The sequence below is a fragment of the Echinops telfairi genome, unplaced genomic scaffold (assembly GCF_000313985.2).
Source record: "Echinops telfairi isolate 266 unplaced genomic scaffold, ASM31398v2 ScPeMD7_4;HRSCAF=17, whole genome shotgun sequence".
In the NCBI taxonomy this organism is placed as follows: Eukaryota; Metazoa; Chordata; class Mammalia; order Afrosoricida; family Tenrecidae; genus Echinops; species Echinops telfairi.
The window spans coordinates 49,964,966-49,992,169 of NW_022103900.1; the positions used below are offsets into that span (position 1 = coordinate 49,964,966).

Genomic DNA, 27,204 nt, shown 5'->3' on the forward strand with positions numbered 1-27,204 from the left:
TCTCGCCCGCCACTACATATGTGGTTACCTGGGACCCTGACAATGGACATGTTGATACCAGGTCACAACACTTTGATTCGTTATTTCCACAGACTGAGTGCCTACATTGTGCTAGGCATCTTGAGGAGTTCTTGGTAATGGTTTGAGAAGTTCTTGCAGCTGGAGCGACTGTAACTCTTTTTACAGGAGTAGAAAAGCCCATCTTCCTACCTTGGAGTGGCTGGTGGTTTCAAACTAGTGACCCTGCAGTTAGCAGCCCAATGCCAAACCATTATGCCACCAGGGCTGCTCTATGCTACTCTCCCTAACTTCAAAGAAAAGTAATTAGAAAGTTATTGTATTAGTCTCTGCTACTAAATCACACATAGGTTACCATGATTTAAAAATTATTTGGTACTTTAAGAAGTAGCTACTATCAGTTGTAATTATTTTGACAAAAGAGCTCTCAGAGCAAATACAAAGTGTTATGGCCCTCTCATTAGCAACCAGTCACCTGATAGCAAGATACCAAACATACTCATGACTTGTTAAAATGTATATCTCTAATCATGGCAGCAGTTAAAGGGAAAGAACACACAAAGGAAATAGAGGAAAGGAGGGTTACAACCTATGTGATAAGTCGAACCTGTGTGCAGGTTATGTCCATTCTGTAGCTACATCCCAATGTCCTTCCCCCACAGGCATTGTTTCCAGGGCTCTGAATAGGTTCAGAGCAGTTGTGCCCCAGGCTGAGGAGTTGCCTTTCCACTCTAGATCTACTGAATCTGAATCTACATTTAACAAGAGCCTCTGGTGATTCTTAAGTATACTGGGAATCAATCATCACCGCCTGAGATTCTTGTTCATTCTGCAGATTGGAATTCAGCATATGGAGTGGAAACACACTTAATAAATAGGAGGTAGAACTGAAATGAACAGGTTAGAAGGCCTGATTATTTTACCCCATTAGGTAAAACATTGTATTCCTCACACATCAACAGCAATATAGATTGGAATTTTCATGTCAAAGCTGATTAACATATATATAATTTGTATTCTTCTAAGATACTGATTTTTTTTCTTAATTCTAGGATAAAGTTTTAAGCTGTCATTTTTCTCAACTCCATTATATATTTTCTAAATCACCCTTCATTTTGAACAGCCATTGTATTTGAAGTTTAATGATCCATTTTAATTGATTTACAAATGTTGACAACACATTTTAAAATAGTTCTTTAGAAATGTATATATCTAGAACTCTGATAGATTTTAGGTCGACTTGAAGTTGTGTGAATATGTGGAGGGAGAGCCCAGTCTGTCAATCCAGTGGTAGCTTGAGGATCCCTCCTTGCCCATAGTATCTAAAAGCATATCATACATTAACTTCAAAAAGCAAATAAAACTTGTTTTGTGCCAATAAATTGAATATACAGGAGACTCCTGTTTTCCATTTGTCTTAATAAATTAAAGCACCACAGAAATCCCGAGGCTCATGATAGCACTGTTATGCATAATCAGAAAGGGTTCTTTTGTTATGAAGAATGTAGCCCTATATTAAGTCACAGGAGTCTACTCTATAGCAATGGAACACCTGATTTGAAAGAAACTATTTAATAAAAGAAAGGTTCTGCTCTTACCTTCAGGAAAATGGTTACCAAGGCATGGGAATGTGTCAGTTGGTTACTACCAATTCATATCACTTCAGCATTGTTTGCTCATACCTTGGTCATCCCGACAGATGGCCTTCAGGACACGGTGCCCCAGTCCACATTTTCCATGATCAGGGATACAGATCCCTTCAGATACCAGCCATTGATAGCACAAGGGGTCCTCACAGGGAACAGATTCCAACAAATGAGGGCAATATCCAGCTGGTCCTGTGGGCTCCATGAGGACATGGCGTTGCCTTGTTCTAAATCCTAAAATGAGAGAAAACCAGAGGTTTGTAACGTTCCACCATTTCCTGACCAAGAAAAAGTCTCAACAGTTGCCTACGAGTTGAAACTCCCCCTTGAACACAGCTCTACAGGGTGGGCCAGTTGATGGTTTTAATTTGCTGGTATGTGGGGGTGATGACAATAGTAAAGAAAATGAAAAAGAACAGCAGCTGATATTTTTCTTCAAAGAATTTACAACCTGAAGTTAGAGTGGCTAGAAATAATCAAATAGAGTAATAAGTAGCATAGGTTCAATTTATCAGTGAACCAGTAAAAATAAATGAACTGTCTAGCAGAAATAGCCTGAAGATGCAAAAGATAAATGAATCCATATCTTGATTTCCCTGTTGTTTTTTGTCATTTTCTGACTCTGTATGACGTTCAAATGGAACGACACATTGGCGTATCTTTCCTGTTTACCTGCTCACGGCTTCGAGCCCTGAGCTTTCCTTCATGGATTCATAGAGATTCTCACCTCAGCCTGACCTGTGACGAGAGCACCTCTTAGGCCTGGGCTCAGGAGCGTTTGCACCTGGAGAGGCATGGATTCTTCGACTGCTATTCAGGCTTACAGAGCCACAAACTCAATTCCAAAAGGAGTGTAGTAGGTGCAAAATAAGTGAGGGGACCAACTATAAGATTGTAAAGAATGGTAGGTGCTGTAGTGAAATGGAAGCTCTGTGCGTTCTTTGAAATGTTGTTAGTTGCTGTGATGCCAATTCTGCCCAGTGAAACCTCACCTATATAGACAAGAACTGTGTCATGGGGTTAAAGGCTGTGACCATTCAGTCGGCTCAGAATACCACCAAGCCTTCTGGGTTGGATTTGTGGAGTTGCTATCTTATAGGCGCCTCTGGATGGGTTTTGGCTAGAAGCTAAACATTTGACCACGTGGGCCGCAGAAGGATTCTTTGCTTTTAGATGACGAGCTCCTATCAGGTTCTACTGGTGGTTGTCACCAGAGACCCTTGATCCCCTGTTGCCAAACTATCTGAATGTTGCATAAGAAGCCCAAGTATCCAAGTTTTCTTTGTTTACTTAGATGAAATTGCTCTTTTAAAACAGTGGCGAGACGATTACAGTAAATGTAAAGAAAAAACCTGACTTGAATGGTTAAACCCTTCTCATTTGATTTCCCCTTTGATACACTGTGAACTTGATCTGGTTTTTAATATTTTCCAGGGTTTTGTTGTTGTTTTTCATTTGTTTTCAAATTGCAGTTTTCTCTGTTGTATGTTGGTACTGCTGGAAGATTTTTTAACTCTCTGTTATGTATCTTTCTATGTTTTTCGGTATGCGTAGCCCAAGATGGGTTGATCTATACAGACAATGACTAGAATAAATGGGGGCTGAGGGCTACAGCAGGGAAGAAAGGAGGTGATCAGGAGCTGGTATCAAAAAGTACAAGAAGGAAGAAAATGTTTTGAATATTGTACAACACTGCTTGGTACAACTGAATTACTGAATGGTATGATGTCTGAATTTTGTCCTAATAAAATTATGAAAAATAAAATAGTAGATTCTAATTCACATTTTCCATCACTCTTTTATCAGTGGGTCATACTTCTGACCCAACTAGAATGCTGGCAGCTGACAACCCATATTTAAACTATCAGTAGAGTTGCTTTTGATGGAGAAAGGTCAATGATGGACTAGGAAGAATGAGGTTATCTACTTGTGAGGGATTCGCCCCTGAAAACCTTAAGAGTAGCAGTGGAACATTATCTGATATAGTACTGGGGGACAAGCCCCTGAAGTTGGAGGAACTCACAATAAAAACAGGGAAGGACTGCCTTGGCAAAGTAGGCAAAGCAAAATTGCTGGCATCTGCAACTGCAGATGGGGCACGGATCAGGAGATGGAACGGCTGTAAATACCTTGTAAATGTGATTATAAGTAATCATAAGGTGGAATGTATGAAATAGTAACTAGGAAAACTGAAAGCCTTCAGAAATGAAATGGAATGGAATGGATACAAAACAGAAAGAAATCCAAAGGGGTAAGATCCAGTCTGTAGGGTGTATACAGTAAGGTTTCCTCAAAAATGTCTGGAAGGCCATCCTTTGATGCTCTTGAAAAATGAGCAGGGGTATGGTGATGATGAAGAAAGAGATGTAGTTCATAACAACCTGCCTGGCCTTTTCTTCACCAATGCAGCTTTGAATTTTCATAAAATTTCTTCATAATGAGCACCACCTCCCCCCTCCAGCAGATCACCCTGTGTCCTTCAAAACTATCCCCCATGGTCTTCTCAACCACCTCTGCATAGGTACAAGCTGGACACTGAACAAGAAAGACTAAGCAGAATCAATGCATTTAACGTATGGTGCTGGTAAAGAATATTGACTGCCCCTTGGACTGCCAAAGGAACAAGAAGATCCATCTTTGAAGAAGTACAGCCAGAAGACTTCTTGGAAGCAAGAATGGCAAGATTTTGTCTCACCTATTTTGGACGTGTTATCATGAGAGATCAGTCTCTGGAAAAGGACATCATGCTTGACGATGCAGAGGAGCAGTAAAAGAGACGAAGACCCTTGGCAGGCTGGATTGACACAGTGGCGGCAACAAGGGGCTCAAAGGTAAGAACAATCACGAGGATGGCTCAGGGCTGGAGGGTCTTCCCTTCCATTGTGTGTTCAGCTGCTCAGTCAGCACTGGCTGGACGACATCTAACATCAGCAAAGATCGCAAAAAATCACCTTAGCCCTCTGATGTTACGCCTCTGTGTTTTCATTTAACTGGCCCAGCAGATCTCTGGGAGGCTGCTGTTTTGATTGGACTTGGGTTTTTTCGTTAGAACAATCTAACAAGACCAAGGCAACGGCATTACTGTGAGAATGTGTCTTCAGCCATGCCCTGAACACAGAGACATGTTCAAACATGATTTTGTTTGGAATAAACCAACGCATGTACGAACTAGAACCCCAATACGTCTTAATATCTCTTTCTTTTCCCTTTCCCTCTCCTTTTCCCTCTCCGTGTGTGTGTGTGTGTGTGTGTGTGTGTGTGTGTAGGGGGGTACACGCACACGTGTGTCTTCTGCCCTTCTACACATCTTCCTGTCTTTATCAAGAAGTCACAATGAACATTCTCCCTTCCTGGGCCTCTTGGGAAAGAGAACAAGAGAGCACTCTAAACTCCCCCTCATGAGCACTGTGAGTTCTCCCTACCATAAACTGGAATGACCTCTATTCTTGCACGCAATACCAATAAGCCATTTACTTATTTCCTTATATTTGTGCTTATTTTTTTAGAAAATATTTGTGTAAATAAAATCTGGTCTAGAACTACACGACACCTATTTATATTGTTTGGGGAGGCTCACAGTGAAGCCAAGAAATTTAGCAGTCTTTATTGAGAGATGTTGGGGTGTCCTGTAGCAAGGAGCATGATGTGATTGAGGGGCATGTGCAGTTTCCTCTCTATAAACCTAGTTGCATCCAGCTCACCATAAATCAATAGATTACATTTTCTCAGTCAACGAAATCCTTCAATCCTTCCCTTGTGGTGCCCTTGTTCTGACTCTATCTAGCATCAAATCATAGGACAATTTCAGCAGAAAACAAAAACTCTGGATTCTCTTGCTAGCACTTAACTTTAGCCACACACTGGCATTCATAATTGCAATAGACTCGGGCTACCCCAAGGTGCATCTTTCCTGAAGGAAGCATAACAGCCATGTCTAAAGTGACTGAGCTCTGGCAATCTTCTACTGAATTCCAGATTAACCAGATAGTAAGCCAGTTGCTCTCAAGTCAACGAATCTGACTCCTGACCCACCCCACCACTCTGAGAAGAGCAGAGCTTCATGGGGGTTTCACCGGCTGGTTTTTCCAAAGTCAATCACCAGGTCTTTCTATCAAGGTGTCATTGGATGGCTCCCACCTCCACCTTGCCTTCAATAATCAAATTCACTAACCATGATATGACCAAGGGACCTAATCAGGCAGCATCACTGAGTAAAAAGCAACTACTATGTGCAGGTCACTGTCCTGTTCTGTGGGGAGTCACAGGAGTAAGAGAAAATAGAAGTCTGTTCTTCAGAGAGCATAACAGGGACCAGGCTAGAGGCATTGAGTAAGCACCTACCTTCCAGCAGGACTGTGACAGCTCATCTATTTACCTCATCCACAATTAATACATCTTCACAACGACTCCAGAAGTCACATTTTGCTGTTGATACTTTGAGGAATGCCCTGAAGTCAACTCCTTTTTATTAACAACCTGATGAGAAGGCTTCAGAAATGTCAGGGAATGATTCCTTTATATTTTAATTCAATTTCATCATGAACTTTTTGAAGTGCCCTCATGAGACTAAGTGATAATTACTTCTCCAAAGACACGTTAACTAATTAAATGGATGTTTATGGACTTTAGTTGAGCTCTTTCTGAGTCATTACCTCCTCACACGAAAGAAGTTAAAGTCAACTCAGGTCTCTCCCATGTGTGCTAGCCCTACTTCACCAAAATGAGAAGGCCTGAGTGGGGTGTTTTATTAAATTACAGGGGCAATGAATCATTTAATTTAGTTCTTCTAGCTACAGCCTCTGTAAGGCCTATCTTGATGGGCCTGGGCATGAAGGTGGGGGAAAGATTCAGTTGTGAGTGCTTGTTAACAGGATTTATTGTGCGTGTCATCCTGCTGGGTATAAAATAAGCCACCTGAGAAGCAGGGAGCAGGCTCTTCTTTCCAGCAAGAGCCAGGAGAGGAGTGCATCCCCTGGACCCTGATATCCTTGTACAGTGAATCCCCCAATTCAGAAGGCAGCTGTGATGCCCCAGGCATGGCAGAGGAGCAGCAGCAGCAGAACCAGAAGCCAGAGCTTGACAAGAGCAGGGGACTTCTCAGCCAGAAGAGCAAGTAGAGCTGCGGGCTTCGGGGCAGGAGGCTGGCAGGAGGAGTGGAGGGATTCTGGGCACTAAATCCAGGGAGCTGAGTTCGCTGTCCCACAGAGCTTGAGCTGCTTGCCTTTGGGTTGAGGTTTACAATGGAGTGGGAGCCCTTTGAGCATTTATTAGCTGCCCTGAAAGAACTTTGTAACCTGCCTACCCTGACTGAACAACTCTCTCCTGAGCATGCCTCACTGAATTGTAACCTGTTCATTTCCACAAGAAACTCGATAGTTGTGAGAACTGTCCTTGAATTCTATATGGCCACTGCCATGAAACAAGCCTAGATAAGAAAGTAGAGTATTGTTTGATAGCAAATATTTAACTAACAATGAACAGACTGGATTGCAAAATGGTGTGCACAAGGTAGCAGGAATTATGTTCATCCATTTTAAACACTTTGGACTTTGCTCATTTCCTTCGAGTGGATTCTGGCTCGTAATGACCCAGTGCAACAAGGCAGAACTGCCCCTGTGGGTTTCTGAGACTGTGACTCCTTCTAAGCATAGAAAGCCTCATCTCTCTTCTGCAAAGTAACAGCAAAATGAGCACCCTCTTACAGACTTTTTAATCAAATTCTCGTATTGCAGAGATTTTTCTATGAGCTCGAGTTTGGGTTTAGAATATAGTCTATTTGACACAGTTGTCGTTGTTAGCTGTCCTAGAGTTAAGCCAAACGTATGGCGACCCCAAGTGGGAAGAGGTGGACTGCTCCGTCGGGTCCAAGGCTATACTAAACCTAGAGAGGAAGAGCGCTAAGCATGACAACCTTTCAGCCTGTAGTTGAGCACTTTTTGTTGCCCAGGGACTCCTTGAGGAACATAATCAAAAAAGATGAAACTGCGAGTTAAGCAAAGAAAAGAGAAGAAGAATGGATGGCAGAAGAGTGCATACTGGTTTTGATGGGAAGCCTTGGAAGAACTGAATCTAGTAGGAGTACTATCAGGCGAATCCTGTTTTTCTGAATATTAGTGATCCTGAAATGTCTACGTGAGCTTTCACAAGACTATTTATAAGCCACACATTTTGGTACCAACTCCATTGAGATGGTTTGAAGAAATTTCCAGCAGGTTAAACATAGATGATAGGCGTTGACTCCATCTTTGATTTATTAGAAAGTGTTTCTCATTTCAACATTCTTTGTAAAGAATGTTGTGACATTGTTTGTCATGAAGTGAATTATAGTGAGACATGAATTATATTGATCATGTAATGCAACCATTTTCATTATCTGTCCAAAATTTTTCCATCACTTTTAGAAAAGATCAGAATCGCCTATGTATGGAGTCCCCATTCCTCTATCTGCCGCTACCTTCTATTTGCTCTTGGTACCTACTAATAAACTTCATTTCCTATCCTGCCCTATGCACCCCACAGAAGTAGAATCATGCATTACTTTTCCCTTTGTGATTGGCTTATTCCATTTGAAGTACTCCATTTGCCCCGCATTTCTGCTGGTCCATGAGGGTGAGTTAAAAACTGCAGGTTAAAACACCCGAATGGCCTGGAAATTCTGATTTCATGTCTTCAGAAACCCACTGCCGTCCTTCCAGGGGTAGCACTTTAAATCCCCACTACTACTTTACACCTTGTTGTGAACAGAGAAAATAAGAATAAACATTCATTGGAAGAGTGTGAGACTGAGAAGCCACAATGCCCAGAATGCAAACAAGGTAGGGGACCCATCAGCCCAGTACATACATAAACTTGGGTGGGGGGAAGAGTGGAAAAGGAAATAAATGTCTCAGCATACATAGTATCTATGACAAAGCAAACTGACTTTATAGAGCCTTCATTATAGGCTCTATCAGACATTTCTATCAGACAAGGATGGGAAATGAGGATCCCTCCCAATGTTTATTATAAAAGATCCAAAATTTGCATTTTCTTACTTCAGTGTGTGGTATGTGCATTGACTTGTTTCAGAACATAGAAGAAAATCTTTTCAAATCAAACATGTTTTGATTTAAAAACATTCCCTAAAACATTCCCAAGGGGATGTTTTAGGATTATAGGTGTTATGGCCATGAAAAGGAAGTTGTATGGGAGAAGGGAAGACAGTCCCATGAAATTCCTTTTTATCACAACTCCTTTGGGAAAAGTTGCCTTTCTGAAGGATGTCTGAAAGGGACAAGAATATCAAAATAATATGGCTGTGTACAAAAGTAATTATTTTAAATGCTTGACCTGGGGACTTAGGACCATAGTCTCAGGGGACAACAAGGTCACTTGGCATAACAGTTCACAAAGACAATGGCCTACTTATTAATCTGATGAGTAGCAGCTAGAGTCAAAAGATCAAGAGGAGCCACTGAAGGCACAGGTGTCAGGCTCTCCCCGTGCAGAGAAGCATAGTGATGAAGATCCGAAGAAACAATCAGTACCACAGAGCAACGCACCCCAGAAACATCAGACTCCCACCGTCAGACCAGGATGCGAAGGGGCCCCGCTGCCACTTCCAACTGCTCTGAAAAGGGTCACATTAGAAGGTCCTGGGTGGAACGGAAGACAAATGTGCAACAGAACTCAGAAACAGAAAGATACCAGGCTTTTTGTTCAGACCGAGACCAGTAGGATCCCCCACGACTAAGGCTCAGTCAACCTACACGTGTAAAACTGAGTTCACCCCCTTGTTGGAACAGTGGAAGTCAAAAGGGCAGTGTTTACCAGGACAGAGGGTTAGGAAAGGAGGCGTGAACACAGCACACAGTGGCAGTGAGTGGAATACGCAATGGCCCTCTGAAGGAGTGGAAATGGGTGGCTTGAAACAAAATGCGGAGCCATCATTGAATAGAACACTAATGATCCACTTTTAAGTGTTCACCTAAATCACAATGAAAAAAAAAAGTTCTTTAACAACGAATGCTCTCTTGCTGTGGAGTTGTGTGCACTCTTTCCAATGATTTGTCTTTCATATGTCTGTAATTATAACTCTCTGGGGAGGCCTCAAAGATAAAATTCCATCTATATAAATGCCCCTGACATGAGTCCTAGCTTCACTTGATGGGACTGGCCTGCTGAGCACAGGTTTCCCTGTTCGCCTGTCAGAGCTGATGGACGGCTGGGGAGCCTGCATACACCGCTGTGCAGAATAGCACCTTGTCAAAAGAACTCTGACTAGTTGACAACCGTGCACTGCAGGTCAGCGGTTCTCAACCTGTGGGGGTCGCAATCCCTTTGGGGGTCGAACGACCCTTTCATAGGGGTCACTCGGTCCATAACAGTAGCAAAATTACAGTGATGAAGTAGCAACGAACATAATTTGATGGTTGGAGGGCACCACCACATGAGGAACTCTCTGAAAGGGTCGCGGCAGCATGAGGAAGGTTGGGAACCACTGCTCTATATGATTCCTGACTCAAAGGTGTCTGGTCCAGAAGAACAGCAACGGGAAGCTAACTTACATACTAACCGATTTCTCCTATTAGGTAATAAAACATTCCCTGCTTTCTGATTCCCTTTTACTATCATTTATGGGGGTGAACATATGAAGGCAGTAACAGAGATTGAGGGAGAGGGACTAATGGTGACCTAAAGTTAATCGTGAGGGCCTTTCCACATTACTTTCTATTTGTTTTCATTTATTTGTGCTTACCTCCCATCCTACACCTCCATATACGCGGGTCCCCAGGTAGTACAACTGGGCAAGTGCTTGTGGCTTAATTCTGAGAGGTCACAGCCCTGGGAACCCTATGGAGTCGGATGCCTGCACAGCTGTGGTCACCCTGAACGAACAGTGACGACTAACAGCAGAGACAGAGGGGGCTCCGTATCTCAGAATGCATGAATGCCCTAGATTTCCACTAGCAGCTTCACTGAATTTCTTTAGGGTAGAGGATTCAAGTGTGACCCTACACACTCTGGTTTAAATTCCAGTCTTTTCGCTCTTGAATGCACTCACCCAAGAACCCCAGCCTCTGTGGAATGCTACACTACATTTCATTTGCGCCAGTCACTGACTGCTGAAATCCCCGGTAGAATCATGGCCCAGAACAAGACGGAGAGCATCTCAGACCTCAGGCCCACAAATCAGTAACAATAACAAGGCGATTACTCAGCATCATCATAACACGTTTGCAAAGCATCATGTCCCTAGAGGGAAAATCTCATGCCTTATTTTTCCCAAGAGGAATTATAGGCAGGTGGGCCTAGCAAGTTTTTATCAAAACTCTAAAAATCTAAATTCTCTCTGCTCTGGGGAGGCATCTGCAAAACAGCCAACTTCCAGGTCTGAATAACAATCACGGTCGTGACAGACTTTCCAGCCTGTGATCACAGAGAGCCCCGTGGATTCTTTAGCCTTGACCTGGGTCCTATCCAAGTCCCTGGGTGGTGCAAAAGGTTAAGCATTCAACTGCTAAGCAAAAGGCTAGCAATTCAAAGGCATGCAGCCGGGCCTCAGAACAAAAGATCTGACAACTGGCTTCCCAAAGTCAACGTGTGAAACTCCTATGCAGCAGTCCCGTTCTGCTACACGTAGAGTCACCATGAGGCAGAATCACCTGGGCAGCAAGAGGGCTTTGCTTTGTTTTGCTTTTAATGGGCTCTAGAAAACAAATCAAATTTCCTCAATCCATCACACCCCTAATCTCTGAGGAGGATTTAAGGGGCACGACGACTTATTCTACCCTTCTCCAAATACAAAGATGGTGTTTGTTTTGAGAACACACACACACACACCCCAGTCACCTGATGTTCTCAAAGTGTAACTGGTTGTACCCACTCTCTCTCACCCAGCTGCAGTCTTCTCCCTCTCTCCCCGCAAAGGCAAACGCATGGAGGCTGAGCTGCGGCTCACAACCCATTCTGTGTTTGCTCAGTCAGCTCACTCCGGTGCTCTCCAGGGCAAGGGAATCACTGACCAATGTGGGCAAGCCCCAAGCCAGAAGGGACTCAATGGTAGCAGCTTTGTTTGTAACGTGGTACAAACCAAACAAATGGCTGGTTGACTAACATGGAGACTCAACATGTACTTTGATCCAGCCTTGTTTGGGCTTACAGAAGAAATCAGCCAAGGAAGCCTGGTGTTTGAGGGGATCCCGTAATAGTCCCTCTCAAGATGCAAGTGGCAGTCAGATGCCAAGACCAAGCTGATCGAAGCACCATGCCCACTGTCTGAGTGACTGGTTCAAGCACATGGCACAGAATGATAAGATTCGTCGTCTCTAGGGATTGTCCTGGAACGATGGGAGAGGTAGTCCTACTTACTGTATTTACAGTCTAAATTAAAAATCTGTGTTGGTTTCCACTGGATGCTTCAAAAGAAGTCTAATACGAAGGAAAGTAGAACCAAGAGATGGAGGAAAAGCTATTTTTAAAGGTCAAGGAAAAATGACAGAAATACATTGAAACTCGATAGCTCCATTTATAATATGGGGTACAGTTCAACCTTCCCTTCTATTTTCAGGACACAAATGAATAAATTCCTTTCTTTTGGCTTAAAATAGGATGAGTTCGGGTTTTGTCACTTACATCCAAAATAATTCTGAATGTTAAAAGGCCCACTTGGAATGCTGCATATTCTACAACTTTGAAAACAAAGAAAGGCAATTTTTTATAGAGCAAAGTTGTGTCTGTGTGGACAATGACTGCTGTAGCTAGAAGAGGCCCAAGTACAACCTCGAGTGATTTTCTAGACGATGACCTTCAACAGGAGTGCCAGACATAGAATATGGAGGAGAAGTTCTAAGCACACATAAGTAGGCACAAAGAATACCATAAGCAACCACAAGAGGCTTACATGATTTGCTTATATGGGTGTGGATGGCAAGGCCACACATTGTGAATATTAATATTAATAAGAGTTATGTATACCCATAAGCAGAAGGGCCTAGAACATTCTGGTTGTATGGCACATAAAGGAGTATCATAGGTCTCCTCTACTTTCCGTTGAGATCCAGATTTCTAGAACTTGAAAACATTGCCAGGTAGCTTCTTCTGTCAGAGACTCACTATCTCTCTTCTAACTCAGAACAAAAGAGTCAAGGGGCAGATGCATGTGAGCCTGGGTGTACATAAGTATGCATGTGAGCTCTCCAGGAACAACTAAAATATGCATGTTTTGAATGAACACAACATTAACGCGAGAGCTGGGAACTGCAGCTTTGCATCATCAAGCCCTTCGTCATTCACTCATTCATCTTTATTTTGCATGTAGCAACTGGCATCAAGACTTGGCAAGCCCAACCTAAGTTTTGGAATGTCCTTGGACCTCATTTCCCTTAGTAAACACAATATTTCCTTTTGGCACTGTCATTTAAGGGGAAATAATATCAAGAAATATTGAAGGTTGGTGAACAGAGGCAAAATATGACCCCCCAAAATGAATGTTTGATGATGACCATGCATTTTAAATAAAAGCAAGAGAAAGCAATACAGAATGATCCATAAAGTTAAATAGGTACATCAAGTTAACAAGTTTGAAATGTTTACCAGAAGCCTAAGAGTGTGTGGGGGGGTGGGGGGTGGAAAATGGGGGGTCACAAAGTTAACAATGCACATAATGCCCTTCAGGAACATACAACTAAATTGAGCATGTAAAATCAGAATATATATATAAAATGAATGCTCAAAGCAGTTATATTCCACTCAATGGATGCTTATATGCTTCAGTATAGTCATTGTGCATGTGTGGATGTGGATGTGTCCACAGGAATTTGTAGAAAATACTATATTGGGCACCGGTCATTGTACTAGCTATGAGCCTAACTGGATCTTCTAACACGGTTGGACTTGGGGCTCTGTAGAAACATCTCCAGTTGCTTCCACAACAACCAAATACAGTCTAGCTTGAGCTGCTTCTGTACATTTTGCAAACAGATATTTTCCTAAGCGGGTTGAATCAGCTCCTTAGCTCCAAGCACAAGCGTGCACACACTGGCAGGAGGTGAGGTGGGCACCAATGGTGAACTGAACTCACCTTTCCTCCCCTGAGGGTCTCTGCAGCTTTCGTGGGTGCACGGGCCCCAGGCTGACCAGGAAGAGACGAGGCAGTCAGTAGAGCAGGGGATGTTGCAGAGCTGAGAGGCCAAAGGGGCAGGTCCCAAGCACAATGACTTCTCCACAGGGCGAGAGACTGCGGGGCAAAAAAAGAGTCAGCATGTGACATTCTCTGGACACCCCCGGCAATGTCCCTCTCTTCCTGTCTGTGTTTGTTTTTTACACACCACCTTTTGAGGCCTTTTTAAAAGGCAACCAAGCAAACATCAACACTCTCCAATACTCAGTGCTTAGCTCCGCATTGGTATGTGGGGTGAGGGAAGGAGGACAAAATGACAGTGATAAAGGGCGTGCACTTGCATTTCCTGTTTCAGTATTTCCTTGGACTCCGAGAGGACAAAGTATCACGGATACAAATTATCTAGAGTTATGACTGAAAAAAGAAATTAAACGTCTCTGTGAAGTTTCCAAGTGAGTGTATCTTGACTATATAAATGACTGGATGGCTGTGGAGAAATCAAAATCGAAGCCCCAAGGTGAGGTGTTTAGCATAACCAATCTGCTGCCTCGACTCCCCTGAGGGGAGGAGGGCTCCCGCATATGGAGAGAAATGGTTCTCAGAATAAGAAGGGAAATCAGAACCTGAGGCTGCAGGACTAACCCGGGTACACTGCCGCAAAGTATAAGGCAGAGCCTGAGGAGGCGGGGAAACGGCCCAATCCAACCCTGTACCCTCTTCCAGAGAGGCAGCCTCAGGCAGGCCTAGTGTATTGAGGATGAAAACACTGTCAACGGCACGGAACCAGCTCTCCCCTTTGCATGTACGTCCGTCGTGGCCATGGAGAAAACATCTAGATGAAGAAGGTGTGATCTCTGTCCTTCTAAGGGACAGAGGAACTAGAACAGCACATCAGAAACCGGTACAATAAGAAGAGAGCCAAGCAAGTCAATCGATGGATGCTTAGTCAGATTTGACATCATTGAAACCGGCTTGTGATCCAGCATGGTGATTCGTTTATTTTTTTTAATCAAGTAGCTTATAGGAAATATTTCAAAAAGTTCATGGAAAAGTGGAGTTAAGAGACACGCAATTTCCCCCATGAAATTCTTTAAGCACCCTCATACTATTTTTTAATTATTTTCTAGGTTTCTTCCTATCCAGATAAGCCTATTAGAAATGGCTTCAAGCCAGATTGTGCAGTAATAGACTGAAGTACCGTGTTTCCCCGAAAGTAAGACATCCCCCGAAAATAAGACCTACTTATAGTTTTGCCTCTCGCTGAAATGTAAGGCACCCCCCGATAATAAGACCTCCCTGAAAATAAGGCCTCCCCGATAATAAGGCCACCTGAAGCTACCGTAACTCTGGACTCTGGACCATAGCGGCAGGCACCTCTGCGCAGCTCACTGTTAGCTGGAGCACAGCCGGAGCAGACAGGAAGTGCGAGTAAATGTACCATAGATTATGAGTAAATGTACCATAGATTGTTGTACAGGGAAATAATGGTAGTAACAAGACATTTTTGATACTGCAGGATTCACAGTTTGTCTGGTTATACTGGTTTGTGATGACAACTACTACTGTACTGTATACATGTAATAAATTTCCTTTTTTGTTGTTCAACAGTAAATGTGTACCGTATTCTTCTTCATGGAAAAATAAGATAATAAGACCTAGCGCATCTTTGGGAGCAAAAATTAATATAAGACACTGTCTTATTTTCGGAGAAACAGGGTAGTGAGGCAGGCCATCCACTCTGCCCTTCCCAGGTGCATGCTGGGGAAGTCTGGTAGAGGTGACAGGAAGTCACAGCCAAGAATAGCGGGCCTTCTGCCATGCATCTGACCAACACCTACAACAACCACAAAATCCTATCTCCAAACCCTGACAACTCACGGGAAACAAGTTCCAAGAGAAAAGGAGGCAGCTCAGGGTGCTCACAGGAGTGAACGGGAAGTAAATGTTTATTTACAGTCAATTTCCATTGTAACAGAAGGATTTGATTTGTCTTCAAATGAAAGGCAGGGGCAGAGGAAAGCTGACAAAATAAATGTAAAAGCCTGAGCTTCACGCAGAGGGGAAAGAGAAAGACCTAGAGCCCAGCTATCCTATCTGGAGGAAGAGAAGCAGCAGGGGTGGCCGGGATGAGGGCGTGGCCAAAAAGAGGCGGGGCCGGATCTGAAGCAGTGGGCAGGGCCAGAAGCAAAGGAACTTGTGAGGCTGCAGCACAGCTGTGAAAGAAGAGTGGGGGATGGATGAGGTGGGCAGAAGGGCCAAACACACAAAGCAGGTGTTCACTGGGTAAATCTTGAATGGCCCATTTCACTGTTCACTACTGTGGAAGGAAAAGAGAGAGAGACAGAGACAGAAAGAGAACAAACAAAGAAAACAATCAATAGTCACATGAACCATCAGGACTTCTTAGCTGTTCAGGAACAGCAAATGACAAAGAAAAAAAAGTTGTTTTTTTTAAAAGAGGATATTAGGTGGTATCGTGGTTATGCATTGGGCTGCAACGCTCATGACCAGCAGTTTGAAACCAGGTAGCTCCTTCGGGAGAAAGGCTGGGTTCTCTACAGCCTTAAATAGTTACAGTCTCAGCACTGACTGGATGCCAGTGAATTTGCTTGAGTTTTTTCATAAGAACTATTAGGAGCTTTTCAGTCTGAAAATTATAATGATTGGATCTTAGGTGTGTCCTTATTGAAAAGCGGGATCTTCCTGTCATTGTAGTTTCCCGGATAAACTTCTCTGGCAGGAGCGAGTGGTGTCTGGGATGGTAAACCAGAAGCCTTCTTCAATGTCAAGTGTTCTAGGAAAGTCTCTGTGATTAGAACACTTTGGAGATTCCATGTTGTCCTGTGAAGGTTTGGACCTGGCCCACATAGCCATTGTGGTGTTTGGGTTCTCATTAACGTCCAAACCTTGCATAAATGGGCATTGCGGTCATTGCTTAACACAGCAAATCAGCTGTCTTAGATAGCGTCTGCTTTCAAGGCACTCTGGGTCTAGAACAATGAGCCGCAGCATCAATGGCGTTGATGGAAAGAAGTGCTTTCACATGTTGCGAAAGTCAAAGCTGCCCCGCAGCGGGGCTTATGGCAGAAGACTATTAGGACACAGCTCCGCATCTGTTGGCTTGTGTTTTTAGCACAAACTGTATTTCCCAAAACAAAACCTCAGTGATGACAGAAATGGAAACGGGCCATAAAATTGGATTTATCCAGTTATAGGAGCACCGAAGGTGTACTAGGTTACACATCGGGCTGCTATAAGGGCAGCTGTTTGAAACCAGCGTCAGCTCCATGGGAGAAGGATGAGGCTTCCTACACCTATGAAGAGTTACAGCCTTGCAAACCCACAGGGCACCATTCTACCCTGGCCTGTAGGGTTGCTATGAGTCGGAATCACCTTGATGGCAGGGAGTGGGGTATCTAGGTATATAATAAACATTTATAGAATGTGTTAGTAGTAAGAATCTTATTCGCATTTATGTATTTAACTTCTGAAATTCCCATTTGAGATATATATATTTGTATCCCGAGTTTTAAATTGAGGTGCAGAAATGCTAACTTGCTTGTCCAAATGCAGGCTGATGACAGTGGACTTGGGATCAGATTGCAGGCACTCTCTCCAGGCAGAGTTCTTCGGCATAGCACTACATGGTCTTCTATCGGTTGTTCAGTCTGCGTCTATTAAGTGCCTTCCATATGATAATATTGTTCTCAGGGCTGAAGTCACAAGGGTAGGGAAATCAACACATGTAGGGTCATGGGCGACTTTTCCAGTGTGCACCCAGGGATTCCAGAACTAATCTTATACAAGTCGATGAGCCTTATTGACAAGAGTTGAAATGGGTGATTGCTGCTAGTCCTCTTAAAACCAAAACTGACTACCACCGAGTCCAGGCCAACTCAGAGACCGTATAGAGCAGGGTAGAGCTTCCCCTGTCTGTATCTGACACTGTCAGTCTTTACAGGAGCAGAAAGATGAGGCTGGGGGGTCAAAATGTTGGCGTTGTAACCCCAACTTGTAACCCTCTAGGCCACCAAACCGCCTAGTCCTTCACTACCGACTGTCGTTTCCTTTAAACAGACAAGTGTTAACTCTGAAAATCAGACAAGTGTTAATGAATAGATGCCGTCATCCTTTTAGCTCCAAATACCAGCAGAGTTCCTGACACCGAATCTATCTGTGAGATCATATACTAGTACTGAAACTTCTCAGTCAACCACAAGACTTCCAAGAAGCTTAGGAGGCCTGCATCAAATCCCATTAGAAGCTCAGAATGCATATGTAGGCCAGGCTGCGGGGTGGCAGTGCAGTGGGATAGAGGCAGAGGGATTCTCCTAAGCCCCAATTGTGCAAACATTGTTTTTACATAGGTATGATGCCTATTTGTTTATTTTGGAGGGCTATGGAGCGTTATTAGGGAGTGGTGACATTTAGTTGCCTGAGTTGCCCACTCCCCCTTGTATAAATCAATGAATGGTTAATTAGTTTATTGAACATTAAGGCTGATGGCACTCATAAGACAAAGTTGAAAGTAGCAAGGGGCATAGTTGCTGGAGAAGTCCAAGGCAGGTCTTCCCTGGAGGGTGCTAAGTGATAAAGTTGGAGGTCTAGTCGCGGGTGTGAGGCCATTTGTCAGAGTAGTCATGCTTCCTTAGCACCTGCTGCTTTGACAGAGAGTGGGTCTTAATCCATTACAATAAATTCTTCCCGACCCAGGCGACATGTCCAAGATGCTTCATTTTGACACTGAATCAATGTGCTTAGGTCAAGCTATCTCTATCACAGACCCCCCAGGCTACATTTGCTCTAGAAATAAATCATAAGTAAGTCACAAAAGCACTTACCAGCTTCAGACCACTCAGGTAGTTGTCTCCCTGAGAATAGTGAACTCAGGATATTTCTAGGCTTATTGACAGTTAGAGATAGAAGGGAGTTTCAGAGCTCATCTAATCCAATTAATCAATCTTATAGAAAAACTGCGGTCCAAAGACCTTGGTGGCTTCTCCAATCTTGTTCAGCAATACCAACCAAGGCTGAGCAAAGCTGACTGTCCACCACATCTCAAACATCTGTCCCATTGCCAGCTTCCTGTTCTACCTGGTTTTCCTCCATGGAAGGAAGGCACCAGCTGGGGAAGAAGAGGTCTTTTATATGAAGGATAGTCGTTTATGGATAACACTAGAGGCAGCCAAAGATCCTAGGTACCCAGGAAGCCTGAAGGTCATTTTTCAGGGAAAAACCAAGTCCTTCTTTGTAGTTGCAAAAATTAAAACCTCTGGCCTCCCTGAGGAGGAGGGCCTCACTGACACCGGTGGAGTTAATGCCAACACATAGTGACCCCCCACCCCCAACTGTGGTTTTCTCACATTGTAACTGTTCACAGGAGTAGAAAGCCAGTTTTTCTCCCAAGGAGCTTCTGGTGGTTTTGAACTGTCAACCATGTGGATGTCAGCACAATGCTAACCACTACTCCCCCCAAGGCTCCTAAGGAGTAAAACCAAAATCTATTTCATGTCAAGTGGCCATGTCTGTTTTTATTTGTGGCTATTTTAGTGCAAATAGTTAATGATCTCCACTTCAAACCAAAAGGCTGCATCAGTGAGTCCACCCAGAAGCACTTCAGAAGACAAATATGGTGATCTAATAGAGAAAAAACAAAAAATTAAAAACACCAACAGTCATTCAAGTGATTTCAGACACATGGAGTCACCATGAGTCAGACTGTACATCACAGCAAAGTTTTCTCTGTTTGTTTGTTCTCAATGAACACAGGGGCCCATTAGGAAAAGGGCAACAGGGGCTATTATTTGAGGGACAAGAGTTGGTCTGTCAATGGAGTTTACTTTTTACTGGATTATTCTTTCTCTTTGCCAAAGTCTAGTCTTATTGTTTGTAGTAAGGATGTATCGCTTTTCTACTTGTCTGCTTTGCTCTCTCTGAATCCACTGGCTTAAATGGTTTTATTTCTATGAACTAACTAATGCATTGACTCCTTGCTGAAATCAATGTGCCTCGTCAATGCCCCCATGCTTGTCCTACTTTCTCTGGCTTCCTTTAGACCATGTGTCCTTGAAGGCTTCCTGCCAGCATGTTGTGTTAGTCTGGGTCCTTTAGAGAAACAAATCCACAGAAACTCATGTATAAGAGAGAGTTTTATATAAAGGTTAAGTGCAAATAAAGAAAACATCCCAACCCAGTGCTGCCCAAGCCCACAAGTCCAACATTAACTCATATGTTAGACACCAACTCACAAAGTCCTCCTCCATCTCACAAAACACACACTATGAGACCGACTGCAGGAGGAAAGCCAAGTCAGTGAACGTGTAAGCATCTCAGTGCTGGCAGGGATCTCCACACAGCTGCTCCAGCACCAGGGCTGCATTGGGGTAGGTCCATGTGGCGTCTCCTCAGGAATGTCTCGCAGGAAGCAAGCCTTGCCAGCTGAAGCAGAGAACTGGCTAAGACAGCTGCACCCTCGTCCAACCATCAGAAAGCAAGAGACCCCAGAACTAGAAAGGTGAGGCTCACTGAGCCATTTATCCCTCCGCCCTTCAATTAACCCCGCATGTGTTTATCAGCCAGGTTGGCAGAATAAACTAACTAATTCCTGTGCATTGACCAACTGCCTGGACAGATAAACATTTATCCAAGGTCTTACAGTTTATTTAATTATCATAGTCTCCATATGACCCAAAGTATTAAGGAGCCCAAATAACTTATATCTTAAATACACTGGGATCCCTAGAGAGCAGTATCTTCCCAAATGCTGGAGAATATCCCGCAGTACTGTAAGAGATTGTACATATGAAGGAGTCATTGCTAGTTTTAATATACTGGTGCCTAACCTGGAATTTTTCATTTGCAGTGTGAAATTATTAAACTGACCTGACTTACAAAAAATGTTAAAGTTGGCTATTGATTGCACAGTTGCCTTTAATAATGTATTGTTTCATGAACAAAATTTTAATTAACAAAGGGGAAAATACATTTGGTAGGCATTAAATGTAAAACATCAGAACAGTGTTTTTAATTCTAGAACTGTACAAAGTTCATGAGTTTCCTTAATGATGAGGTGATTTCAGATGAGCATACAAACTCAATCAAACTGAATTGTAATTTAGAAGAAAAATGCCTGTTGTGATCATTAATATGTGACTGCCAGTGTAAAGAAAAATGAGTACCTTCACATTTTATTCTTTGAATCTCAATCAAGGTCTAATCCAAATTAATTTAAACTATCAGAAAAATGAGTTAACTTGAGAGAGAGTCAATAAAAGCACATTTTCATTCCCTAACTTGATGGCCATTTTGTACAATCTAAATTGTAGTGCCTTTTAGCTCCTCAAAAAGAAAATTGCATAAGAATAACAGTACTTAATGTTATATAATTAATTATCATATATCTCTTTCTAGCTTATAAAAATGAGATATATTTTATGTAGAGAAAAAAGACTCATCAAAGAAGATTATAACCCTATCTTTTATGTATTATTGCAGAAAATATCAAACAAGTCTCTCAAAATTCAGACAATATTTCAGCTCCCTTTTGTCTCTCCAGAGAAAAAAAAGTACCGTGAAGATGTTGTAACTATGTTTTAATTTTTACTCCAGCCAATATTCTTTTAGAAGGTGGAGCTTAAAGGGAAGGAAAAATTATTCTATTTCTGGGACACCACCCCCTCCACCTACCCACGCAACTGGATTGTTTTTCCTATCCCTGGGGCACCCAAGCACCACCCGAGCAATACCCTCCTCCTGCACGTGATTCACAGGGCACATTTGTTTTTCAGAGTGACGTCAACCTCCACACAGAAGTTAGACAAAGAAGTTATATTCATTTCAGCTTTCCAAATCAAATGCAGGCTCTGCCAACCTCAAAAGGAATTCGCACTCAAGGACTCGGCACTCCCTTGGTCCAAGGACTCTCAAAGAAACAACCTTAATAGAAACCGCAATTGTGAAAATTTAATTCAAAACTAATGAAAGGGCCTACTTATATAAAAATGCTACTTTCTAAATGATTTTTGAGAAACAATATTGCCTCTGACATATTCATTTAGGGAGTACACTGACTTGGCAGAAATTCAATCCACCTTACCGCTAAAATAAATAGGCCCTTCTCCAGCCTGGAGAAGTCAAATGGATGAAGGGGGAAGATAAATAATATTACAATTTTTAACATAAAGCTATTTTCCTTCAAGAAGCTTCATGTATTACTTCAGGTGCCTTTCACTACTGGGATTTACAAAATAATATATTATTCTCTTAACCCACTGGATAGAATAAAAGCAAATCTGTCGTTAAGCACTCATAGCAGCTTAAAGAATCAAATCACATTTCATCCTATTATGTCTAATAAAGCTTAATTTTAGCCATATTGTGACTCTCTTGGCAGAGTACCATGTGATAAAATTTGGCAGGAGGCTGAGTGGGTATGTACAGAGAATTTAATATCTAAAAATAATGCCTGCAATTAGAAATAATTGTGTGCAATTTGGCCACATGTCAAATAGTTTTCCAAACCCCTTCATTTCATATAGGCAATTAGAAAATGTGTACCAGTGAATAATTTTAATAATGCTTCAGAGTAAACACTATAGGCAAACATGGAGAAAACAAGCTTGAGAATAAAAATGAAGGTAAGATTAAGGAAGTCTGAATATGAATTTAGAAACTCATACCAGTTAATATCCAATGATTGTATAATTAGAGAAGGAATATAGTGACCTAGACACTCCATTAATATGTTTATGCCCTTGTTGCTTCCCACCCCTGATCTTCGGTTTACCTTTCTTTCTAATTGTTTCCCAAATTCTTTTCTAAATTGGTGGAATGAGAGGAGGAAAAGAACAACACTGACCTACATGGCCTATTTTACGCTTTGTGAAATTAAAAATGCCCTTACTGGTGCAAGAGAAGCAAAGGGAGGTGAATAAGAGATGGAGAAGTGGTCACACAGGGAGTGAGAATGAAAGGCTGAGAGGCAGGCAAGAGAAAAGAGTGTGATCCCCAGAGAAGTCAGTTGCCGACCGAGCCATTATCAGGGAGTACAGCACTTTAAAGGCGTTTTAGGACAAGAATCCATCTACTTCATAATTTGGATTCATTTTCCCACAGAAGCAATGACAAGAGATACCTGAGCGCTAGCTTTTCCATCAGCAAACAAACACGTCTATTTAACTGATGAATGTAAGCAACGACAGCTAATGCTTATTGACTTCCCACGCACTTCTGGACACCAAGCTAAATACTTCAATGTAATTTTTCACTTGGCCATCACAATGAACCAGAGGTAAGTGCAACTACAACTCCTATTGCAAAGAGAAGATAACTAAGTATAAATTATTCACCTAAAATTATGAGACTAGTAATACATAACACAAGCAGTCCAATGTTCTTAAAACCCATGTCCCTTTATCTCTACACTATACTGTGTATTGGTATTTAGGAAAACACATGAGTAGACAAATATGATAGAATTAGAAAGAAATTATTTCATCTGCTCCCAACACAGGTTGATGTAGGATAAAACAGAGATGAAAAAAAACATTCACAAATATCAAGGCTAATGTTTGGGAAAAGTTGACTTTTGTTAAAATGAATTAAGACGATAGGTAAGTATTTTTGTGGTGATGTGGGGAACTTATACATGATTCTGGTAGACAAACTAGTTTAGCATCATTATACTTATTTTCAAATGTAAGCTTAGGGCCAATCTTAATAAATTAAAATGTGATTGCCATGATTGTCCTCACTCCTTGATATTTTCTGAACTAGCAAACCACAGAGCACAGCAATCACTAAGGCAGCTGTGAATCAGGGGACAGAGTGGCAGTGGATCGGAAGCTCACCTTCTAGTAGGCACATTTACCATCACTGTATAATTCTTCCACCTTTGCCACCATCAACTGAGAAAAACAAAGGTTTCAGTAAAATATCCAGAAGGTCAATGAGAAATAACTGGAAGAAAGGTGCATGTTTAAAAATTTTAAATAAATTCTATTTTTTAAATGCTGAGATAAGGATGTAAGGAATTAGGGGGAACTGTAGGAGGATCTGATAGGAAGAATAACTGAGAACCAAAAGAAGAAGAGCTGGTCCCCCATATTTCCATTCGGATCTCCTATTAGTGTACAGAGAGGACATGAGCAAGTCAGACCAGGTTGACTCTGACGGTGGGTTTCTCAACCTGGAGATATTTGAAAAGAAGATTATAGTAATGACAACCAGAAAGAGAAGTGGATATTCCTAACAGAATCTAAGTCTCTGTTTTAAGAGGACACAGACCCCAAATTCAAAAATATTTTATAGATACTCCTTTTTTTAAATCATTTTATTGGGGACTTGTACAACTCTTATCACAATCAATACATACATCAATTGTGTCAAGCACATTTGTACACTTGTTGCCATCATCATTCTCAAAACATTTGCTTTCTGTTTGAGCCCTTTGTATCAACTCCTCATTTTTTTTCCCTCCCTCCCCGCGCCCCCTCCCTCATGAACCCTTGATAATTTATAAATTATTATTATTATATCCTATCTCACACTGTCTGACATCTCCCTTCACCCACTTTTCTGTTGTCTAACCCCCAGGAAGGAGTTTATATGTAGATCTTTGAAATCGGTTCCCCCACTCCACCCCACCTTCCTGCCACCCTCCCAGAATCGCAATTCTCACCACTGGTCCTGAAGGGATCATCTGTCCTGAATTCTCTTGTTTCCAGTTCCTATCTGTACCAGTGTACATCCTCTGGTCTAGCCAGATTTGTAAGGTAGATTTGGGATCATGATAGTGGGGAGGGTGGGGGAGCATTTAGGAACTGGAGGAAAGTTGTATACTTCATCGTTGCTATGCTGCACCCTGATTGGCTCATCTCCTACCCACAATCATTCTGTAAGGGGATGTCCAGTGGCCTACAGATAGGTCTTGGGTCCCCAATCTGTACTCCCCCTCATTCACAATGGTTTGATTTTTTTGTTCTTTGATGCCTGATACCTGATCCCTTAGACACCTCGTGATCTAGTTGGGCACTTTTGCTCATGCACCTGTTTGTCTTCAGCGATCATATTGGGAAGGTGAGCACACAATGGTATGATTTTTTGTTATTTGATGCCTGATACCTGATCCCTTCAACACCTCATGATCACACAGGCTGGTGTGCTTCTTCCATGTGGGCTTTGTTGCTTCTCAGCTAGATGGCTGCTTGTTTACCTTCAAGCTCAAGACCCCAGACACTGTATCTTTTGATAGCCAGGCACCATCAGCTTTCTTCACCACATTTGCTTATGCACCCATTTGTCTTCAGTGATCATATTAGGAAGGTGCGCATACAATGATATGCTTTTTTTGTTCTTTGATGCCTGATAACTGATCCCTTCGATACCTCGCAATCACACAGGCTAGTGTGCTTCTACCATGTGGGCTTTGCTGCTTCTGAACTAGATGGCCACTTGTTTAACTTCAAGTCTCTAAGACCCTAGACACTATATCTTTTGATAACTGGGCTTCATCAGCTTTCTTCACCATATTTGCTTATGCACCTACTTTGTCTTCAGTGATCGTTTCGGGAAGGTGAGCATCATGGAATGCCAATTTAATAGATCAAAGTATGCTTGCATTGAGGGAATACTTGAGTGTAGGCCCAATGTCTATCTGCTACCTTAATACTAACCCTATAAATATATGCATGTAGATCCATTTCCCCCTCATCATATATAAATATATTTACATATGCACATGCCTGTATTTAGACCTCTATAAATGCCCTCTGCCGCCTAGTTATTTCCTCTATTTCCTTTTACATCCCTCTTGTCCCACTATCACGCTCAGCCTTCGTTTGGGTTTCAGTAATTCCTCTGAGTTACATTGCCCTTGATCATGCCCTACCAGGCCCCCTACACCCTTCTCACTACTGATTTGGATCACTTGTTGTTCACTTGTCCCTAGGTTTGTTAACATCACTTCCTTTGCCCCCACCTCACCCTCTCCCATGTCCCCCTGGAACCATCAGTCACATTGTTTTCTCCTCCAGATTGTTCATTCTGCCTATCTTATTTAGACAGACCTGCGGAGATAATATCATGCACAAACACAAGATAGAGCAAAACGAAGCAACAAAAGAAAATGAAACATCAACAACAACAATAACAGCAAAGAAAAGACTGTAGTTAGTTCAAGGACTATTTGTTGTCTTTTAGGAGTGTTTTCCGGTTGAGTCTGATTGGGTGCCAAGCCCAGGTGCCAAAGTCTATTTTTGGTATTCCCTGGGGACTTCATTGCTCTGTTCCCCTTCCTGTTCTGTTGCATGCCCTTAGTGTTTTGCCTCAGTGTGGTGGGATCAGATCTGGCACAATTCCCACACAGTATCTCCAGTGTTGACCCCTGTAGGGCTATGGGTCAGTGGAGGATGTCATGTCTCCTTTAATAAGTCTTAAACAGGACAAACACAATACAAATGATCTGGAGACAGATGCCATCAAAATGAGGACAGAATGGTGTCCAAAGAATTCACAGCCATATGTTGTTGTAGTTGTTATTGTTTGGTATTGTTTGGTGCTATAAAGTTGGTTCCAACCCATAGCAAGTCTATGCACAACAGGAAGACCTACTCCCTGGTCCAGCACCATCCTTAGGATTGCTCCTATGCCTGAGCCCATTGTTGCAGTCACTGTGTTAGTCCATCTTGTTGAGGGCCTTCCTCACTTTCACCACCCCTCCACTTTACTAAACACGATGTCCTTCTTAAGGGACTGGTCTGTCCTTTCAGCATGTCCAAAGTATGTGAGCTCTCGATCCTGGCCTCTCAGCAGCCCTCAGGCCTTACTTCTAAGACAAATTGGTTTGTCCTTTTAGCACTCCATGTTACCTTCAATATTATTCTGCAGAACCACAATTCAAACGTATCAATTCTTCTTCACTCTCTTTCATTCAATGTCCAACTTTCAAACGCATATGAGGCTACTGAAAATACCATGGCTTGGGGCAGATGCACCTTAGTCTTCAAAGTAACATCTTTGCTTTTTAAGACTCTAAAGTGGTCTTGTGCAACAAATTTAACTAATGCCGCACATCTTTTGATGTCTTGACTGCTGCTTCCATGAACATTGATTATAGATACAAGAAAGAAAAAAATCCTTGACAACTTCAAACTTTTCTCCATTTATCAATTTTGAGGAATTTGGTCTTCTTTACACTGAGTTATAATGCACACTGCAGACTGTAACTGTTGATCTTCATCAGCAAGGGCTTCAAGTCCTCCTTGCTGTCAACAAGCAAGGCTGTGTCATCTGCATATGGCAGGTTGTAAATGAGCCTTCCTCCAATCCTGATGCCATGTTATTCATTATATAAACCAACTTCTCTGACGATTTGCTCAGATACAGATTAAGTAACTGTGGTAAGAGGATACAACCTGTTGTACCTTTCCTGATACAACCCTG

General features: G+C 42.4%; 1 protein-coding gene across 1 annotated transcript in view; it reads right to left on the bottom strand.

Annotated features, from left to right (window-relative positions):
* Nucleotides 1-27,204, bottom strand: part of THSD7B (thrombospondin type 1 domain containing 7B) — a 936,033-nt gene that overhangs the window by 588,783 nt on the left and 320,046 nt on the right. The window contains exons 5-6 of the mRNA XM_045298904.1: nucleotides 13,726-13,881; nucleotides 1,701-1,898 (exon numbers count right to left, since the gene is read on the bottom strand). Of these exons, the coding sequence (XP_045154839.1) occupies nucleotides 1,701-1,898; nucleotides 13,726-13,881 (354 nt within the window). The remainder of the gene's footprint in view (nucleotides 1-1,700; nucleotides 1,899-13,725; nucleotides 13,882-27,204) is intronic.